The sequence below is a fragment of the Chionomys nivalis genome, chromosome 19, assembly GCF_950005125.1.
Source record: "Chionomys nivalis chromosome 19, mChiNiv1.1, whole genome shotgun sequence".
Classification (NCBI taxonomy): Eukaryota; Metazoa; Chordata; class Mammalia; order Rodentia; family Cricetidae; genus Chionomys; species Chionomys nivalis.
In genome coordinates, this window is record NC_080104.1 from 49,711,554 (window position 1) to 49,728,804 (window position 17,251).

General features: G+C 45.1%; 1 protein-coding gene across 4 annotated transcripts in view; it reads left to right on the plus strand.

Moving 5' to 3' along the window:
- The window catches only part of Fam13c (family with sequence similarity 13 member C), a 95,585-nt gene that overhangs the window by 64,265 nt on the left and 14,069 nt on the right, over positions 1-17,251 (plus strand). For all 4 annotated transcript variants that reach the window (XM_057794371.1, XM_057794370.1, XM_057794368.1 and 1 more), the window contains 3 exons: positions 10,274-10,484; positions 11,976-12,114; positions 17,122-17,203. In XM_057794371.1, coding sequence (XP_057650354.1) covers positions 10,274-10,484; positions 11,976-12,114; positions 17,122-17,203 — 432 coding nt within the window. The remainder of the gene's footprint in view (positions 1-10,273; positions 10,485-11,975; positions 12,115-17,121; positions 17,204-17,251) is intronic.

Sequence of the window (17,251 nt, forward strand, 5' to 3'; positions counted from 1 at the left end):
GCTCCTCCGACTATACTTTGTGTTATCCATGGACCACAGGGAACTTATGTCTCAGGATTTCCGTCCAGTCAGGGTCATCCATCAACATCAAGGCGAGAAAGGTATTCGTGATGATTCATGGCCATGGAAGGGGCATAGACGAATCTTAAGCACACAGGAGTCCTGAGAGCAAAGTGATGGGGGTAATTTGAGAGCATTGAAAGGACCATGAACTGTTCTTGCTGATGGAGGACTGTCTGGCTTTGGGGTAAAATGTCTCTCAAATGCCGAGGAGTCACAGTCCCAGATAATCTTGTATAGGGCATCCTCCCTGTAACTTGCAAAAAAAAAAAAAAGACAAAAACTGATATGGATTGACTCTAATTCTCCTAGTTGAAACATTATCTACAGTGTAAAAGTCTCGGAGAAAGGAGCCTTATGGATGCAGCCCTCATGAATGGGGTGTTTCCCATCAGAAGAGTCTAGAACGTTAGCTGGCTGGCTTTCTGCTACATTAGGGTACAGTAAGAAGCCAGCTATTTGTAGCCTGGGAGAGGCTCTCTCAATGGCTTGACATGGCTGGGGCCTTGACCTCAGACTTCCCACCTGCAGAGCTGTGGGAAAGGAACTTTCCTTTGTTTGCCAGCCCCTTAGTCTCTGGGAGTTTGTCCTAGCAGCTCAGAGTGACTGGAACAGAAATCTGTATGGTAGATGCAAAACTCACTGTAGCCAGATCAGTGCTCACCACTTAAGTAAATATTTTCACTCTGGTGTGAGCAAGAGTCTATTCTGGTGTCACAGGGTGAAAAATGGCTTGAGGGTGGTCCTTATGATGGCTTTTCATTTTGAAGCATGCACAAGGAAATCTACAAGGGTATCAGTTTTAAAAAATGCCCTTAAAACTATGGGCACAAAACTTCTCTATTTATTTTCAACAAAATGACGGTGCCTTTGGGATTATTTTCCAAGCCATTCCTGCCCATGTGAGTCATTTTCTCAGCTGCCCTTTTTTCTATCTGTGTATTGTGTAAGAACTTAAGGACACTTTGGCGTGCCGTGTGGCTGAGCATAGCCCTTGTTCTGTCTCTCCAAGGATGCCTGAGAGACTGGGAGTTCTAGTGACCCCTGTCCCCAGAGATAGCGGAACATCCATGGCTACAAATATTCTTTCAGTGGTATATAGTTCCTTTTTCTAAGACCTTGATTCATAAGTTCTCCATTTAAGTAAGACACTGATGTATACCATCTGTTTTCTCTGAGTGATCTATAGGTCTTGTCTTTGTCTGAGTCAGAGCAAACACTATCTTCCATTTCTTCTTCGAGACACTGTGCTTGAGCAGAGTTGCAAATTGCTTGGAATTTTTAGTGAATCGCTATATGACAGGATTACACACCTCAGAATGCAAAATTAAACTGTAGGGATGGCATAGATGCTGGACAATCTGCCCTGACCTCGGCACCACAGCAGGGTGTCACGAAATATGTTCTTGTTGGAGGTGCAGCTTATAGTTGGATTAGTAGAACAGAAAAGCATCTCACATGTCCCAGTAGGTGGCCTTCATCATTCATATGACTTGTTCTTTTCTCTGTCTGAGGACCAGCTTCAGACAGGCTATGAGGGTTGGGTTAGAGAGGATCTCTATCATTCCAACCCCAGGAACTCTTATGATCACCCAAATGCCTCTTAGATGCTTTATCATTTATATGGTTACATAGAACTGCATGGGCTTTTGTGTGTTTATAGACACTTGCAAACCTTTCTTGAACCTTTTATATTTTATGATTAATTATTGTTCTTATTATTTTGTTTATTTGAGGCAAGGTTTCTCTGTGTAACAGCCCTGGCTGTTCTGGAACTCGCTCTGTAAAGCAGGCTGATCTCAAACTTGGAGATCAAGCTGTCTCTGCCTCCCAAGTGCTGAGATTAAAGACATGAGCCACTACTGCCTGGCATTTTTATGTTATATATAATATATATTGTATATAAAATATATTTTTATGTTTATGAGTATTTTGCCTGTATGTATGTATGTATGTATGTATGTGTACCATGTGTGCAGTGCCTATGGAGGACAGAAGAGGGTGTTGGGTCTTCTGGAACTGGAGTTACACAGCTTGTGAGCTGCCATGTTGGTGTTGGGAACTGAACTTGGGTCCTCTGTAAGAACATTGAGTGCTCTTAACCACTGAACCACCTCTCGGAGCTGAGCCTTTGATCTTCTCAGAAGGTACCACCAGCTGCTTGAAGCTAAAAAAGATGGCCACTGCTGTGAAAAGTAGCACTAATTCATTTGTCTTCAGTTGACTTTTCAGCTGGGCTCTATGTCGTGTGGCCTGTGTTGGACACATTTTGGCAACACTGGAGATGAATTTGCCAGTCACAACTGGGGTGGGTGGGTGTACTCCTGGCTTCAGGCCAGGGATTCCTGCTACGTAGTCCATAATGCCTTCCCTGACAGAGAACTGCCAGCTCCCCAGGCCAATGCTCAGGCTTGGAAGCGTGCCATAGAGAATTTGAGTGAATAGAAGCAACAAGGACTACCCGTGGTCTCTTTGCTTGCTTCCAATGGGTGAATGGATTTTTCCATCTTAACCTCTCAATAACCAAGTGAGGCTGGTTTCATCATGATCCCTGGGTTAAAGAGGAGGAGATAACTGTGGAGAGTCAGTGCAACTTGCTGCAGGTGCCACAGGTGGGGACTGGGAACAAAGAGGACAGGTTGGGACAGCTCTTCTCCACTAGCATTTGCCAGCTAAGCCCTCATATTTCAAATGTTCTCGATCTTGAAATTAAGTTGGTAGCCTGTGTGCACTTCCTATAACTGCTTTGTTTTGAAACTGACCGCTTAAATCTATTCTTGGGTGGAAGCGTCAAGACCCAGATTTGTGTTTAATTTGTCTATTTTAGTTCTTTGTCCCCATGGTCATTTTAGCTTCTCTGATGGGAGCTGCCCGCAGGCACTTCCTTGTGGCTTTCTTGAGTGCGCTGTTTGATTCCTGCTGGATTAAGTTAGAACGTTCTGCACGAATATGAACAGAGGTAGTGTAATTCTGCCAAATGTTATCATTCATGGGTGTGGGACAGGACGGAATGAACAGGGGACCCCGTCCTCAATTCTCATAATAGCATGGAAAGCTACAATGGTATCAATTAAAAAAAATAAACTAATGCCTTTTAAACTATGGGCATAAAACTTTTATTTTAACGAAATGATACCTTTAGGATCGTTTTCCAAGCCATTCTTGCCGGCATAGGTCACTGTCTCAGGTGTCCTGTCATAGCTGTGTAGTCTGTGAGAACTCAGAGTCTGCTTCCCATCAAGCTAATAACTCAGTGCTTATTACATGTTGAGAACAGATGGGTCAGTTCCCTCTGGCTCCATCACCCATTGGCCCACACTGCGAGTCATCTGCCATTGTGGTGCCTCCCATGGTTTGAGACCTTGACCTGAGGCTATTTGGTGTTTCAGTCATTGAAAATGCTCCTTAGCTGTGGCTGGAGAGATGGCTCAGCAGTTAAGAGCACGGACTGCTCTCCCACAGGATCCTGGTTCAAGTCCCAGTACCCATATGGTGGCTCGCAACTCCCTGTAGCTCCAGATTTAGGGGATCCCATGCCTTTTCCTGGCCTCCCTGGGCACCAAAGACATATGTGGCGTCCATTAAGTAAGACAGCCATACACATATTTTTAAAAAAACAAAAAAACAAAAAACAAAAAATACCAGCACCTACAAACACACACTTAACACTACATTCTCAGATGCCATTTTAAAAATGTAAAATAAGATTAATCTAGGATCAGTTTGCAAGCGTTGGTACTGACATGTCTGTCAAAAAGATATTAATACAACTCTGCCCTTTGCTACATATGTCAAGAGAGTTTGCATTCATCGCAAAACATGACCCACTTATTTGGTTTTGTTTTTAAATAACCTTGGTATGAAATTTAGGCCATAACCTTCTTGAAAGGCCAGATGTGTTTGTTGTATTACTTATTGTTCAGCTTTGTTCTGAAATAATAGCCCTGAGTAACCTCTTCATGAACTCGTTTGATGACCTTGCACAGCCTTTTTAATCTTCCGTGCCTCAGTTTCCTTTTCTTTAAAATAACAGAAGAGGCGCTCTTCTGAGTTTTGTTGTAAAGTTACATAGAGTAATACATGTGAAACACTCCATATACCAATCATGGGGAATATTCAAGAAATGATAGCTATTATTTTTAACTTTTAAGTTAAATTACTTTGGTGTGTGTGTGTGTGCACATATATGTCTTTATGAACTTGTGGAGGTCAGAGGGAAACTTTTCAGGAATAAGTTTCTCTTTCAATGCAGTCCCTGGGGGATTGGATTCAGGTTTTTAGACTTAGCGACACTTGCCTTTGCCCACAAAGCTTTCTCTGTAGCCTAGCTGTCATTATTTAACAGGTGGGCATTCTCGCCCAACTCAGAATTTGTTTTCATGAGTTCCACCTCATGATGATTGCATTTGTCTTTAAATACCGACTGTCTCATAATTTCTAAAATTTGCAGGGTGTGGGAGCAACGTTCCCAGTTCATTTTGCAGGTCTCCTAGAGAGTCTTGAATGATTGACATCTTACTAGTTTCCTTAAGCAGAGACTGTCTATAACGGCAATTATCTATGGAGCAGATGGCTGGATAATCACCACTATTAAAGTCAAAACTACATTTGCTGCAATAAAATCTAGCCTGCGCTCTGCCCATGACGTCACCTGGCTCTATGAATTCTGCTAATTTTTCCCCCTGAGATTTCATAATGATCTTCTTAGCGTTCAAAGAAGGCAGTGCTACCTTGACCTTTTGCTCACCAAAGGAAGCGTTTCAAAATGTATAGATGGCCATGTCCCGTCTTAGGTCATTTCTACGGCCACCCTTTAGAATGGAAAAGAACGTGAGTCCTATAAGCCAAATTGGCAGATAGTTCTTTAACCTGCTAGCCCAACCCAGAATTCCTTTCATCTTCTCTGCTGCTCCTAGCCACCTTGGCATGGAAATACCTTCCTCTGTCCTTATTGGTCTCTTAACCCAGTAAGTCCGCCTGCTTCCGCTGCAGCCGTTAGACTGGGATAACTCTAGGTTTACCCCGTTCTCTCTCCTGCCTCCCCGCTGCCCTGTTAGCTCCTTTAGAAGCTCCGGTACTGCATGCTTACAGTGAAAGCCAACAAAATCCACCAGATATTTTGGGTTGGTGTCTTAGTTTGCTTTCGGGTGCTGTGATAAAATGCTGACCAGAAACCACCTTGGGGGAGAGAAAGGTTGATTTCACCTTAGGCTTACAGCCCGTCATGGGGGAAGCCAGGGCAGGAGCCCAGAATTGAAGCAGGGGTTGTGGAAGAGCATTGCTCTCCAGATGCTGCTGTCTGGCTTGATTTTCCAACATCATGTCCAGCTACTTCTCTTATACAACTCAGCCATGCCTGCCTGGGGATGGTGGGCTGGGCCCTCCTCCATCAGTTATCAATGAAAATGCCTCACAGATGTATCCGTAGGCCATTTTCACCTGGGCCAATAAATACATCAGTGAAAGTTCTCTCTTCCCAAGTGACTTTAGGTTGGTATCAAGTTGACAGATGAAGGTATCTGTGACCGTTGGGTTTGTTTCCATAGCCCTCTTTCTGTGGGTGACAGTACTGCCTCCTCCCCCATATGGTCTGTTCTGAGACCACCAGGGCCAGAATTCTTAGGCTTGGAAATCACCAAGATTGTGGACACACTTTAGCCCAAACTAGCCAAGGCTGGTGTTTGGCCCTTGGACTGTATCTGAATGTTACCTGTGAGCCCACCACAGTGGCAAACCCAAGAATGAAATCAACGAGTCTGCAAGCCCCTGGCTTTAGACTGTTCTGCCAGATCTGAGCGAGCCCTCTCAAGCTTTTGCAGAGATTTATTTAGCGTTTGAGTTGATTTTAAAAGTCCACATTAGGAAGATATATTTTTGAATCCGACTGACTCACTGTATCGTAACAGCTGCTTCTGCCTGGGGTTGCAGCCAGATCAGAAGTAGTCTCCTGGTCTCCATATCCTGGAGGTAATTATTTCCCTGCTCTGTCTTCCCTGCTGGGCAGCCAGTGGGCTGCCAGAGACACTTCAGCTCGCAGCGACAGAAATGTGTCATCCTCTGCTTGAGGAACGGGTCGGAGCCCGCCCCTCCTGCACCGCCCCCAGATGGGTCAGCCTAGCTCTACACCTTCCCTGCCGAACTGAAAACTAGTCTCACACGATGGCCTGCGTGCAAACCTCCCAGAGCAAGTGTTAGAACATAGTGAGTCACTCCACAAACACTCAGCGTTCTTCTTTGACATTAGGCGCTGATGGGAGGGTCCAAGATGTTGAGATGATGTTGATTGACAAGATGTTGATTGACAGCTCACAATGTACCCCATAGATGCTCCTAGGAGGGTCTCAGAATAATATTTACCTTCCTTTTTTTTATAATAACTATTAAAATAACAGTTCTCAGGGAGGTCACGTATCAAATTTATATGCCTTATCCTAATGTCTCACTAAGGATGCATGAACAAACTTTGGGTTTGTTTTGGAGATTTTTTTAACACTGAGCTCAGGGCTTATGCTAGTCCAGTGCCTGGCCCTCAAGCGCATCCCTAGCCCAGCATTGGAAAGTTTAAGATGAATTTGTTTTACTGTTGATTAGTTTAATAGGTATGGGTAGCCATTCAGTTGAACAACTTCTTTAACATAATTCTCCCGACTAAATTGAAGATTTAAAAACTTAGTTGCAATCGTATCTACACGCACACATGCCATATAACACATAGGTTGCATGGATATGCTAGAAGTTTATTAGGAAGTGACTTAATGTCATCCTCTCTTAGCCTTGTGAGGAAGGCATCTTTAGCTTCCTCATTCAGTAGGTGAAGAGACCAAATTTTAAAATTTCCTTTTTGGGCCGAAGAGTAAAAGTGCTTGCCGCCAAGCCTGGCCACATGAGCTTAACCCCCAGGACTCACATTATGGAAAGAGAAAACCAACTTTGGAAAAGTATACTCTGACTCTTGTGTGTCACACATGTGGGGGCCACACACACTCACACTCAGTCACACGCATGCATGCACATACACACACAATATGTTAAAAACTTCTTTGTAGTCTGTTTCTGTTAACCAGTGAAAGTCACACTAACAATTTCTGCTTTGTTGTACCTAATGTCACCCCTCTAGAAGAGGCGGGACCAGCGGGGGTGGAGCCCATCAATGAGGTGGACTTAAGTCTTTGGCAATAACCAATTTTATTCAGGGCCTCAGACAGTTTATATTCTGAGGGTTAAGAAAGGCCACATAAGTTTTCATGCGTTCAAGCTGTGTACAATCAGAAAGATAAGCCCCATGTGGCAAAACCATGTTTTCCCATAGAGGCACATGAAGGACGGTTTAAACATTCAGTTGAATAACAGCAACAATCAATAATGAGGAATCTGAAGTGAACTCCCTTCTGTCCACCAGTGGGAGGAGGATGGAAACACATTCCAAGAACAATGACATGTTTCGAAGGAACTGAGGTCAGGTTGCAAGACTCTTGTCTGTGGCTTGTTCTCATAAGCACTTAGGATTCCCACAGGACTTCTTTGCTGGATTGTTCAGACAGGCTAAGATGCCTTCCCCTTCATCTTCTAGGAACCCCATGCCTCATGTTTTATGTTAACTTGGGGTTTCTTTTTCTAAAGTTTAAGGTACATTTGTATTAGAGATTTTGGAAATTGCAAAGAAGAATTTCTGGTTGCATGAGCACTTAGCATGAGGTCCATCCTTTGACCGTTTGTCAGTGGGGTTCCTGCATTGCTGGCTGGTAGAGCAGATCTCGTTTGTATGTCTTTCCACAGCTCCGCATGGCTGATACAAGGAAATAGAAGGAAGCCACAAAACTGACAGAATCCCCCCACACGGTATAGACTTACCAGACTCTTGGCTCCTAGCACCTTCCTCTACACCAAACATTTCATGCCACGGGCCCTGGCAAGCTCCCTCTTACTTTGGAAGAAACAAACATTCTGTCCTCAGGATCCTTGAAAAGCCACCAAGTTCAAGGTGGCCACATACTTCTCCCTGTGGGGTTGGAAGAGGCTGCCAGCTCTGTTCCCAAATGGCAGCTCTGCCTTGGTCTGTTTTGAGCAGAGAGCTCAGTGAATCTGTCTACACAAGTATACACGCAAATATACTTGCCAACTGATTTAATTGGACTTGTTCTCAAGTATAGTGGCATTTCAATTATATTTTAAAAAATAAAACTTGCCGGAAGATCTGAGAATAAAACAGCCCCAATTGTCACCCTTACAGATAAGGTATTGGTAATACACACCTTTACTTCTAGTAGCCACACTAGTTTGCCGTAGAAACCGGGGTTTTAATCACAGTGGTGCACGCCTTTAATCCCAACCCTAGAGAGGTTTATATGATGGGAGGAAACAGCTCTGGACACACAGTCTCATTCTGAGATTCCTAGAGGCAGGATCACCATTTCAGACTTGGGCTGAGGTAAAATCCGGTGACGGGCTGCTTTGCTTTTCAGATCTTAAGGTTGAACCCCAATCTCTCTCTCTGAGTTTTACTAATTGTGCTTCACTCAATTCAAATGGTAATGTTGGACAAGAACTAAGGCTCTACCAAATCACCAGTAGTATTATCTTGCTAGATTGTGGTCTTTATATATGTCTGTGTGTACAATACAAATACCACGTATATAATTATACACACATATACATATATACATACATGCACATCACACATAACCACGCACTCATACACACACATGAATGGGTTTTATAGTCTGTGGTCTAGCTAATCCAACAATGGCTGTCTACCAATGGAATGTCCAAGAATTCATTCGTTCTTCAGTGCATATGGCTGGATATCTCAGCTGGTCTTTACTATATTCCAGAATCCTGAAGAAGTAGGCTCTAAAACTAGTGAAGGAATGGATTTGCAAGTGAAAATAAGAACAATTAGTCAACGAGAGGACGCTTCCTTCTCCCATATCCTTTATATAGGTGCCAGCAGAGGTGTGACTTTCCCCCTTAACAGGTCTGGATTAAGGTATGTATTCCCACCTCAAATGATTAAATTTAAAAACAAAAAACCGCTCTGGGTATGTTGGCCCACACCTCTAATCCCAGCACTTAGGAGGCAGAGGGAGGTGGCTCTCTGAGCCTGAGGCTGGCCTCAAGTGTTTTAGTGACCCATCTACCTCTCATCTCCCTGTTAGCACAGGGGAAACTGACATCTGGACTGGACCTGGAGGAACTAAAGAGCTACCTTAGGGAAGGGGGAGAAGTTCACATCGAGAATCAGGGCCCAGAGCTGGCCCGCTGTGGGGAGGCACTGTATCAGCTTTTGTTTGTAGTTTTGGTTTATGAAATAGAGTGTTACGTAATATTTTGGAAGCAGAAAAAGTCATTCCTAACTCTACATTTTGGAGTTACTTTATAACCTCTGGTTTTCTCTTAGCCTGCCTGCTTCCTTCCCTTCCTCCCTCCTTCCCTTCCTCCCTCCTTTCCTTCCCTTCCTCCCTCCTTCCCTTCCTCCCTCTTTCCCACCCTCCCTCCTTCCCATTCTTGTCCTTCTCCTTGTTCTTAAATTTTATTTTACTGTGCATATCTGTGTGTGTGCAGATAATGCTATCCACATATGTGTGAGATTAGAGATGGTTGTTGGAGTTGGTTTTCTTCTTCAATCATGTGGGTCCCAGTGATTGAACAAAGCTCATTCAGGCTTGGTGTTTACCCACTCATCCATCTCGCTGGCCCAGGGGCATTGCTACTGTGTTTTGAACTCTTCGGTTTCTGTGCATCATGCATGTTGGTTAAGTCCTCGTTTTAGAGACTGACTCCTCATCCCTTTTTCTCTCTTTCCTTCCTCTCTTCCTACTTCCTCCCCTCCACTCCTGTCCTGACACATAATTCTGTTATCCCTCCTTCTCCTCACAATCTGTATCTTCGGCCAAATTCTATCTTATTCACTCAGCCCCTTCCAGTGTCCCCTCCGACCCATGAGAACGATAGGAAATGAGATCTTTGCGCGGTGCTCGCTTGGACAACCCATTCTGAAATAGTCTTCCAACATCCTTGTTGGTGGCCTTGTACTATTTTCTCTCCAGCTTTTGTGAAAAAAAACACAACAGTGTTTTGAAAGATTTTCATAGCTCCAGAATGGAGCCATGGCAGATACACGCCATTATCACTGATGTTATGATCTTTATTTAGGAACGTGACAGCCTAAGGCTCTCTGTCACTTTTGTCTTGATCTCTCGTCTTGTTTCCCCAGACCCCATGGCAGCTCATAAAGATGTGCAGAGTGACGCCGATGGTCCACCCGAAGACCTCCAATCGACAGGCACCAGCAGGCTACTCTATCACATCACCGACGGCGATAACCCTTTGCTGTCACCGCGGTGTTCCATCTTTAGCCAAAGTCAGAGGTTCAACCTGGACCCTGAGTCAGCCCCGTCTCCACCCAGCAGCCAGCAGTTTATGATGTAAGAAAGCCCACTTTGAGGACCGTCTTCATTGCATGTAGTTTTCCAAAGATATTTGTAAGACTCAGTGAAATTTGGCTCCGAAATAGGGCAGATGTGACCATGGAATACAGCTGTGATAAAGCAGGGTTTTCCCTCTTCAGTTGGGAATACCATCTCTGTACTGACACAGGTTTCAGGAAGAAAAGGCTGTGAGATACATGTAGATGTTTTTAATAGATTGAGAAGTGTGTGTCTATGCAAACATCTAGAGTGTTATCTCTCTCTCTCTCTCTCTCTCTCTCTCTCTCTCTCTCTCTCTCTCTCTCTCTCTCTGTTTTTGTTTGTTTTTTGAGACAGGATTTCTCTAGTTTTGGTGCCTGTCCTGGAACTAGGTCTTATAGACCAGGCTGGCCTTGAACTCATAGAGATCTGCCTGCCTCTACCTCTCGGGTGCTGGGATTAAAGAAGTGCACCACCACCTCCCAGCTCTAGAGTGTCATTCTTAATTAGCCCAGTATGTTTTCCATGTCCAACAGTGGATGGAGTGTAGATTAGAAAGTTCCCCCCTTCAGCTCCTTGTTAGGTTCTAGAAAAGTATCTTCCCCAGATTGAATGGGCAACTAGATATAGCAGTATCTATACGTCAGATCTGCCCCCACCTTACTCCGGTCTTTTATCAGTCATAGTAAGATGTGGTTCCTGTACCCAGCTTGTTTCTGTCATTCATCAGTTTCTTCCTGTGTGTCAGATGTGACCCCCACATTGGTCATTTTAACAACATCTCCCTGTGCACCACAAGTGGGGTCCACACACACTCAGCAGTGGTCCTTTGCATTTGAGATTGGAGTAAGTTCTAGGTACTATTTTTAGCTTGCACAAATACTTTTGATGTGTAATTAAAAGGGAGACTCCCTTGGCTAAAGTTTACTCTTTTTCAAGGTCCCTAATTTTTCCTTCAAAACGTCTACTATTCTTGAGTTTATCCATCTGGGCCCCTATAGGATGGATCACGTATGATGGCCCCGAGGTACTGAATGAGTCATTATAGTTGCATGGGAATTGTGTGTCGTGTGAAACCCTGGAAATATTTCCTGGAGTGAGGGTCGTTCCTTTTGACACATTTGAAAAGATTTCTTCTTAAGTCAGGATAGTTAACCACACATTTAAATCTTGCTTGAAAATGCCATTAGGTGTGACTTGTACAAGCTGTTGAAGAGGATCCTCAGCAGGGCTGTCTGAGTCCCAAGTTGACCTTAACTATGCTTTGAGAAATGTATTTCATCTGCTGATATTATGACATTTGTGTATATGAAAAGTCCCCAAGGATACTGGTCCGCAATGCAGTGCTGTGGTCTGAGGTCACAAGGGATGAGTGGGAGCTCCTGGCAGACTAGTCACAAAAGGAGCTGCTCTCAGGAATTCTCTCATCTCCTGGGTTCAAAGGTTAGGCAGCATGGTTCACCGAAGCCCCCTGCTGGAAATATTCTTTGTCTGTCTGTAACCACACAGGCCACGAAGCTCTTCTCGGTGCAGTGGTGGGGATGGCAAGGAGCCCCAGACCATTACACAGCTCACGAAGCAGATCCAGAGCCTCAAGAGGAAGATTCGGAAGTTTGAAGAAAAATTTGAGCAAGAGAAGAAGTATCGGGTAAGTACGCAAGGGTTTAATGAAAGCGTAGATCGTGTCAGACAAGTGTGTGTGTGTGTGTTTTCTTGGGTCTCTATCCCTTGGTTTTGGCTTCTACTCATTGCTGGGGGACAGCTCTGTACCCACTGGCCACCGGTCCCCCTACCCCATCATTAGCTAAGCTTAATGGCTAGTCTGTCTCTTTTTCACACGTAAGAATCTGACCTCTGCTCCGTACATCCAACTCACTACAACTCTTACTTTTAAACCTTTTGATTATTCATTTCCCCAGTCTTTCTGAGCATCCTTATCGACACTAGGTTTTTCTGGATCAAAAATTTTGAAAGCTTCTGAGTGTTGAACTTTACCTGTATGGTGATAAGGACTTAAGGACCCAACATGCAGAAACTCCTTAATTTCAGAACATAATGATGGGAGGCACAGTCTTTTTGTGCATCCTTTTTTTTTTCCTTTTTTTGCCATGAAAGAACACCCTGCCCTGATGGATGAGTGAACACTTCTCAGGTGACACCTGCTCAGGTCACTCATGAGAACAAATGGACCCCTCTTTTCCCAGCAGGCCCCGGTCCTTCTGCTGGGTTGGCAGAGTTGCCAGCACAGCTTCGTCTTTTCTCACACATGAAACCATAGGGTCGCAGACCAGGGTCAACTTGACAAGTGCTGCTTATGTTTATTTTCTCTCTTGGTGACCATGGAGTGGAGAAAATTCAGATTCACAGAGACTTGCACAAAGCTAGTGCGTCTCTGGCAGGCAGCCCAGAGCCACTGGTTATTAGAGTAAAATAGAGCAGGGAAAAATCTCTCAGACATCTTGAAATGTTTAAAGGCCCAATAAGCTCTTGGTACAGACACAGTCGGAAGGTTCCTGTGAGTTTGTGATAAATTCTGGGGGACAGTGGTGAGTGGGTGATTCCCCCCTTTCCCTTCCTGTCCTGCGTGGCCGTGGCTTCACTGAGAGGAGAGTTTCAAGGAGTGAAGTTTAGTTTTCTAGAAATGCAATTAGATTGACTTTTAAGACTGTCTACGGATGTTACAGATGCTTCTCTTCATTCAGCAGTCATGGCTCCTCTCTGTCCATGCGGAGGGACGTCTCTGTTTTCTCAGCCCTTATCCTGTAGATGAGTAAGCCCAGGCCCCCTGAAGACTTCTAACGAGCTTTGAGTTATCCCTTGAGGTTTGGAGCAGAAAGTCTACGATGAGCAGGCTTGGGCGGTGCCATCGGATTCTTAGTGTCCATCTTTAATAGCCCCAATATTCTGGGAGGAGCTTGTTCCGCCTTAGATCTACGGGAGTTTGACAGGCCTGTCATTGCTACTGCCATGGACACTACAGAGTGACAAACGGGGCTTCTGTTTCCGAGCCTGTTCACACGTATGAGCTGAAAGCTTGGATTTTAGCCCCCGTACAAATCCTCAGCAGCCTTGTGTCTTTGGACACGCCACTTCCTGCTCTGCATCTGCACCAGTGACTGAGGTTCGCAGACACTGCAGGAGGAACCTGTGTGGCACTGTTTGCCATGGAGAGAGCGAAAGGTCCTCAGTGTCACCCGTCTCTCGGTGTGTGTGAACTGTAACAAGCAGGCTACATGACAGACAGGCCCTGTCTCGGAAGGAAGAGAAAGGGCTGTGCACATTCAATCTGAGCTGCATCCCCACCTGTGCTGTGCACCGGGCTTAATTTTCTCAACTGTTACAATCATCAGCAGTTGCCTGATTTGTTAGAGAATTTCTTCTGATATCCTTCACTCTCTCTGGAGAAGCTTTAAAACCAAGAGAGGAGGCAGTCATACACACACACACACACTACACACTACACACCCTGGCACACTCACATATCCCACACTCTCCCCCCCCTCACACACACCAGCACATGCCTGCACACACACTACATGCAAACTCATCCCCCCCACATACTCACACACCACACACTTACCATGGCACACACACACACAGTCACACCACATAATTCACACTCACACCACACACACATGCATGTACAGATATGCACACATGTGCACACACACCATCATATGCACATGCTTATGCGTGCTCCAACACATGTGTGAGTGGAGGGTTCTCCACCTGTGGGCAGCAACCCTTCAGGCAGGTTGTCAAATGATCCTTTCACAGGGGTTGCCTAAGGCCATCAGGAAACATAGATATTTACATTATGCTTCATAATAGTAGAAAAATTACAGTTATGAAGTAGCAATGAAAATAATTTTATGACTGGGGGGTCACCAAAGTATGAGGACCCGTATTAAAGAATCCCAGCATTAGGAAGGGTGAGAACCACTGATTTAGATGCTAGAGCATCGGTGGAGGTAGCTCTCATGTCTATATCAGTGTTTACTTTTAAGTCAGCATCTTAGCGTATCCTAGGAAATGAGGAAACAGGGCATCCCCTCGTTCCTCCTGTTTGCCAGGGTCCAGGCTGTGGTTAGAGGCCTGGCAAGCCAATTGCCCTGTGGGAGCCCTGCTTTTCTTCCCATCAGTTGGACTGTGGTATTAACAGCCTCCGCTGGCGACTTCTGAATCTCAGCTCCTGCTGGGCTTCTCAGTTTCTGTGATGTCCACGGATACACAAGTCTTTCCATCTCTGCCAAATGAAGGCCTGGCTAGAAAGGGCTAGTTCATCCAAATGTCCACTTCAGTAGAATATGCTAAAACCAGACAAAGTAAGTTGAACTTTGTCTTCTCCAGTGAATGAACAAACAGCCCAGAGAGGTGAACTGAACTCTTAAGAGTCACACAGCCAACAATCTAGTTAGGAAAACCGAGGTCTTTTCATTGCCAGTCAGGAGTCCTTCTCAATAGGCTTATGAACCATTTTTGACTTAGTACGAATCTACTACAGTAGTTTTGGCAATAATGTACCTGGCTACTTCCTCTTAATCATCCCTTAGTGTCTCACCTTTGGGGTCCGCTAGACATTTCCATCCAGTCACAAAGAGGCCTGACAAGCTACTGTGAGGGTGTGGGAACGTCTGTGATTTGGGAGCCATCTTCTACACAAGCTGAAGTCAACCCTAAGGAAGCTCCCTTAAGGGCAGAAAACTAAGAAAAAAAATCATTTTTGCAACTGGTTTCAGGCTTTCAAGTACTTTGCCCTAAAATTCAGTCTCCAATTCTTCCTTCACCCTGAGGGTGTTGAAAACCTTACTTTTCTGTTGGCCACTGACTTAAGACCCTGGTGTGTCTTGTGTACTTTCTATATTCCTTTGGCTGTGTATGGGGTAGCCCCAATGAGGCATAGATGTGTTTTTTATAACATAGAATCATCTGAGGGTTCCAAGAGACCAAATGTAAAACTTAGGCCGTCAATATAGCTAGACAGCTAAGCCCAAAGTACTAGGCTATATTATCAGGGTTCTAACACAGTGTTTCCTTCTGGAGACCCTAGGTGGGGCTACACTAAACCCTATTTATTTATTGTCTATTTTCCAGAGGGAGGACTTGGGCCACCTGTGTCGCTATCCATGGTTCTGACAGTTCAGGGCTCCACCCTGGAAGGTGTAGTACCCCGTCCATCCTCTTCTGAGGAAAAACATCCTTGTGATTTTCCTTCAGTCTTCGTTTTCACTTTGATTTTCAGATGTGGGTTTCTGTGTCACCCCACCAGTGACTGAATTATTCTGTACTCTCACAGTGAACACAGCATTCATGCATATTTAATGCTGTCACTGAGCCTTTGACATTGGATGTCATTTCTGTCATTTTGTGCCTGTCATTGAAGACTTGCTCATCTCACTTGGGTGAAGCGGGTCTTCAAGGAATGGCTGCTGACAGGACAGGCACTTTGCCTGTTACCACCGTGCAGGAGGTGCCCAAGCATCAGAGCCAGGTTCCTTGTGTAGTCTCAGGTGTGTGGGGAGGGGGTAAGCCATCTTCAGCCCGCTTTTAAGTTGGCATGGTAACTTTGACTGAAAAATGCTCACTCTGATCTGTGTCATAGAGGGTGAGGATGTTGAGCCACCTTTAGCTACTGATTTCTCTTTTTGAGGGAAGTCCACTTTGTGCTCTGACAAGAAATTCAGGAGTGAATGATCTGATTGGCAGAGTCTCCCTCCGTGTGTTTGTCAGTGAAGACCCATTCAGAACTCCTCTGAAGGCCTGGTTGAAATATTACTGCTACCACTGTCTGCTGCTAGTGAGGCCAAGCTAGTGACAGTGACTTGTGGTCTGAACTAGCAGCTTCTGTGTTGCTCAGTGTGCACCTGCAGGTCTTCACAGTTCTTTGTAGATATTGATCCCTATGCAGGAAGTCTGTGAGGGAGATGCTGCAATCCTCACATATTTAATATGTGAGACCATAGAGCACAGAGGAGCTGAAGAATCTGCCCAAGGTCACCTGCATGATTAAGTTTCACTTTAATGCTGGTTGAGTGGGCTCTTGAAGTCTAAACAGCGCTTAGAAGTAGGAAAGTCTGTTACCTGGTAAGACTGGCTTTCAGGACAATTATCAAGCTTCAGAGACCATGGGGTCTGCTTTCTTGAGCTTTGAGGACGTGACTGGTGTGTTCTCAGCCTTCTGATTGGTGAGTGTTTCCCAGAAGTGCCCAGTCCTGAGCCACATGCCAAGTAGAAAGCATTCATTTTTGTACAGCCACTGTTCGTCTCCATTGGCAGAGAGTATGGCCTGGAAGTGACTTAAGGGCTATGGTGACCTTAGGAGGTGATAGGGGATGGACAGTGGATGTACTGGCATGGTTAGGATGTGTGAAAATTCTGGGCGCCTTGGCATGCTTCAAAATAATGCCCATGGAGGAGTGGCAGGAGAGAAGGAAGAGTTTCATGCACTGGCACCATGCCCCGGTGCCCCTCCCACCGCAGCGTGTCTCTGAATTATCTGTGTGGCGCAGCTGCTTAACACTTTGGCTTCCTTTTTCTCCCTCTTCTGTTTCTCCTTTCTCTCCTTTCCCCCTCATTCACCCCCCTCCCTCCATCGCCTCTCCTTCACTCCCCCTGCACCGCCACTCCCCTTCTCTTCGGATTTCCCCTCCCTCAGCCCTCACACGGAGACAAGACTTCGAATCCTGAGGTCCTGAAGTGGATGAATGACTTGGCTAAAGGACGCAAGCAGCTCAAAGGTGAGTGTCTCTTCTCTCAGACAGCCACCGGTCATCACAGCATAATGT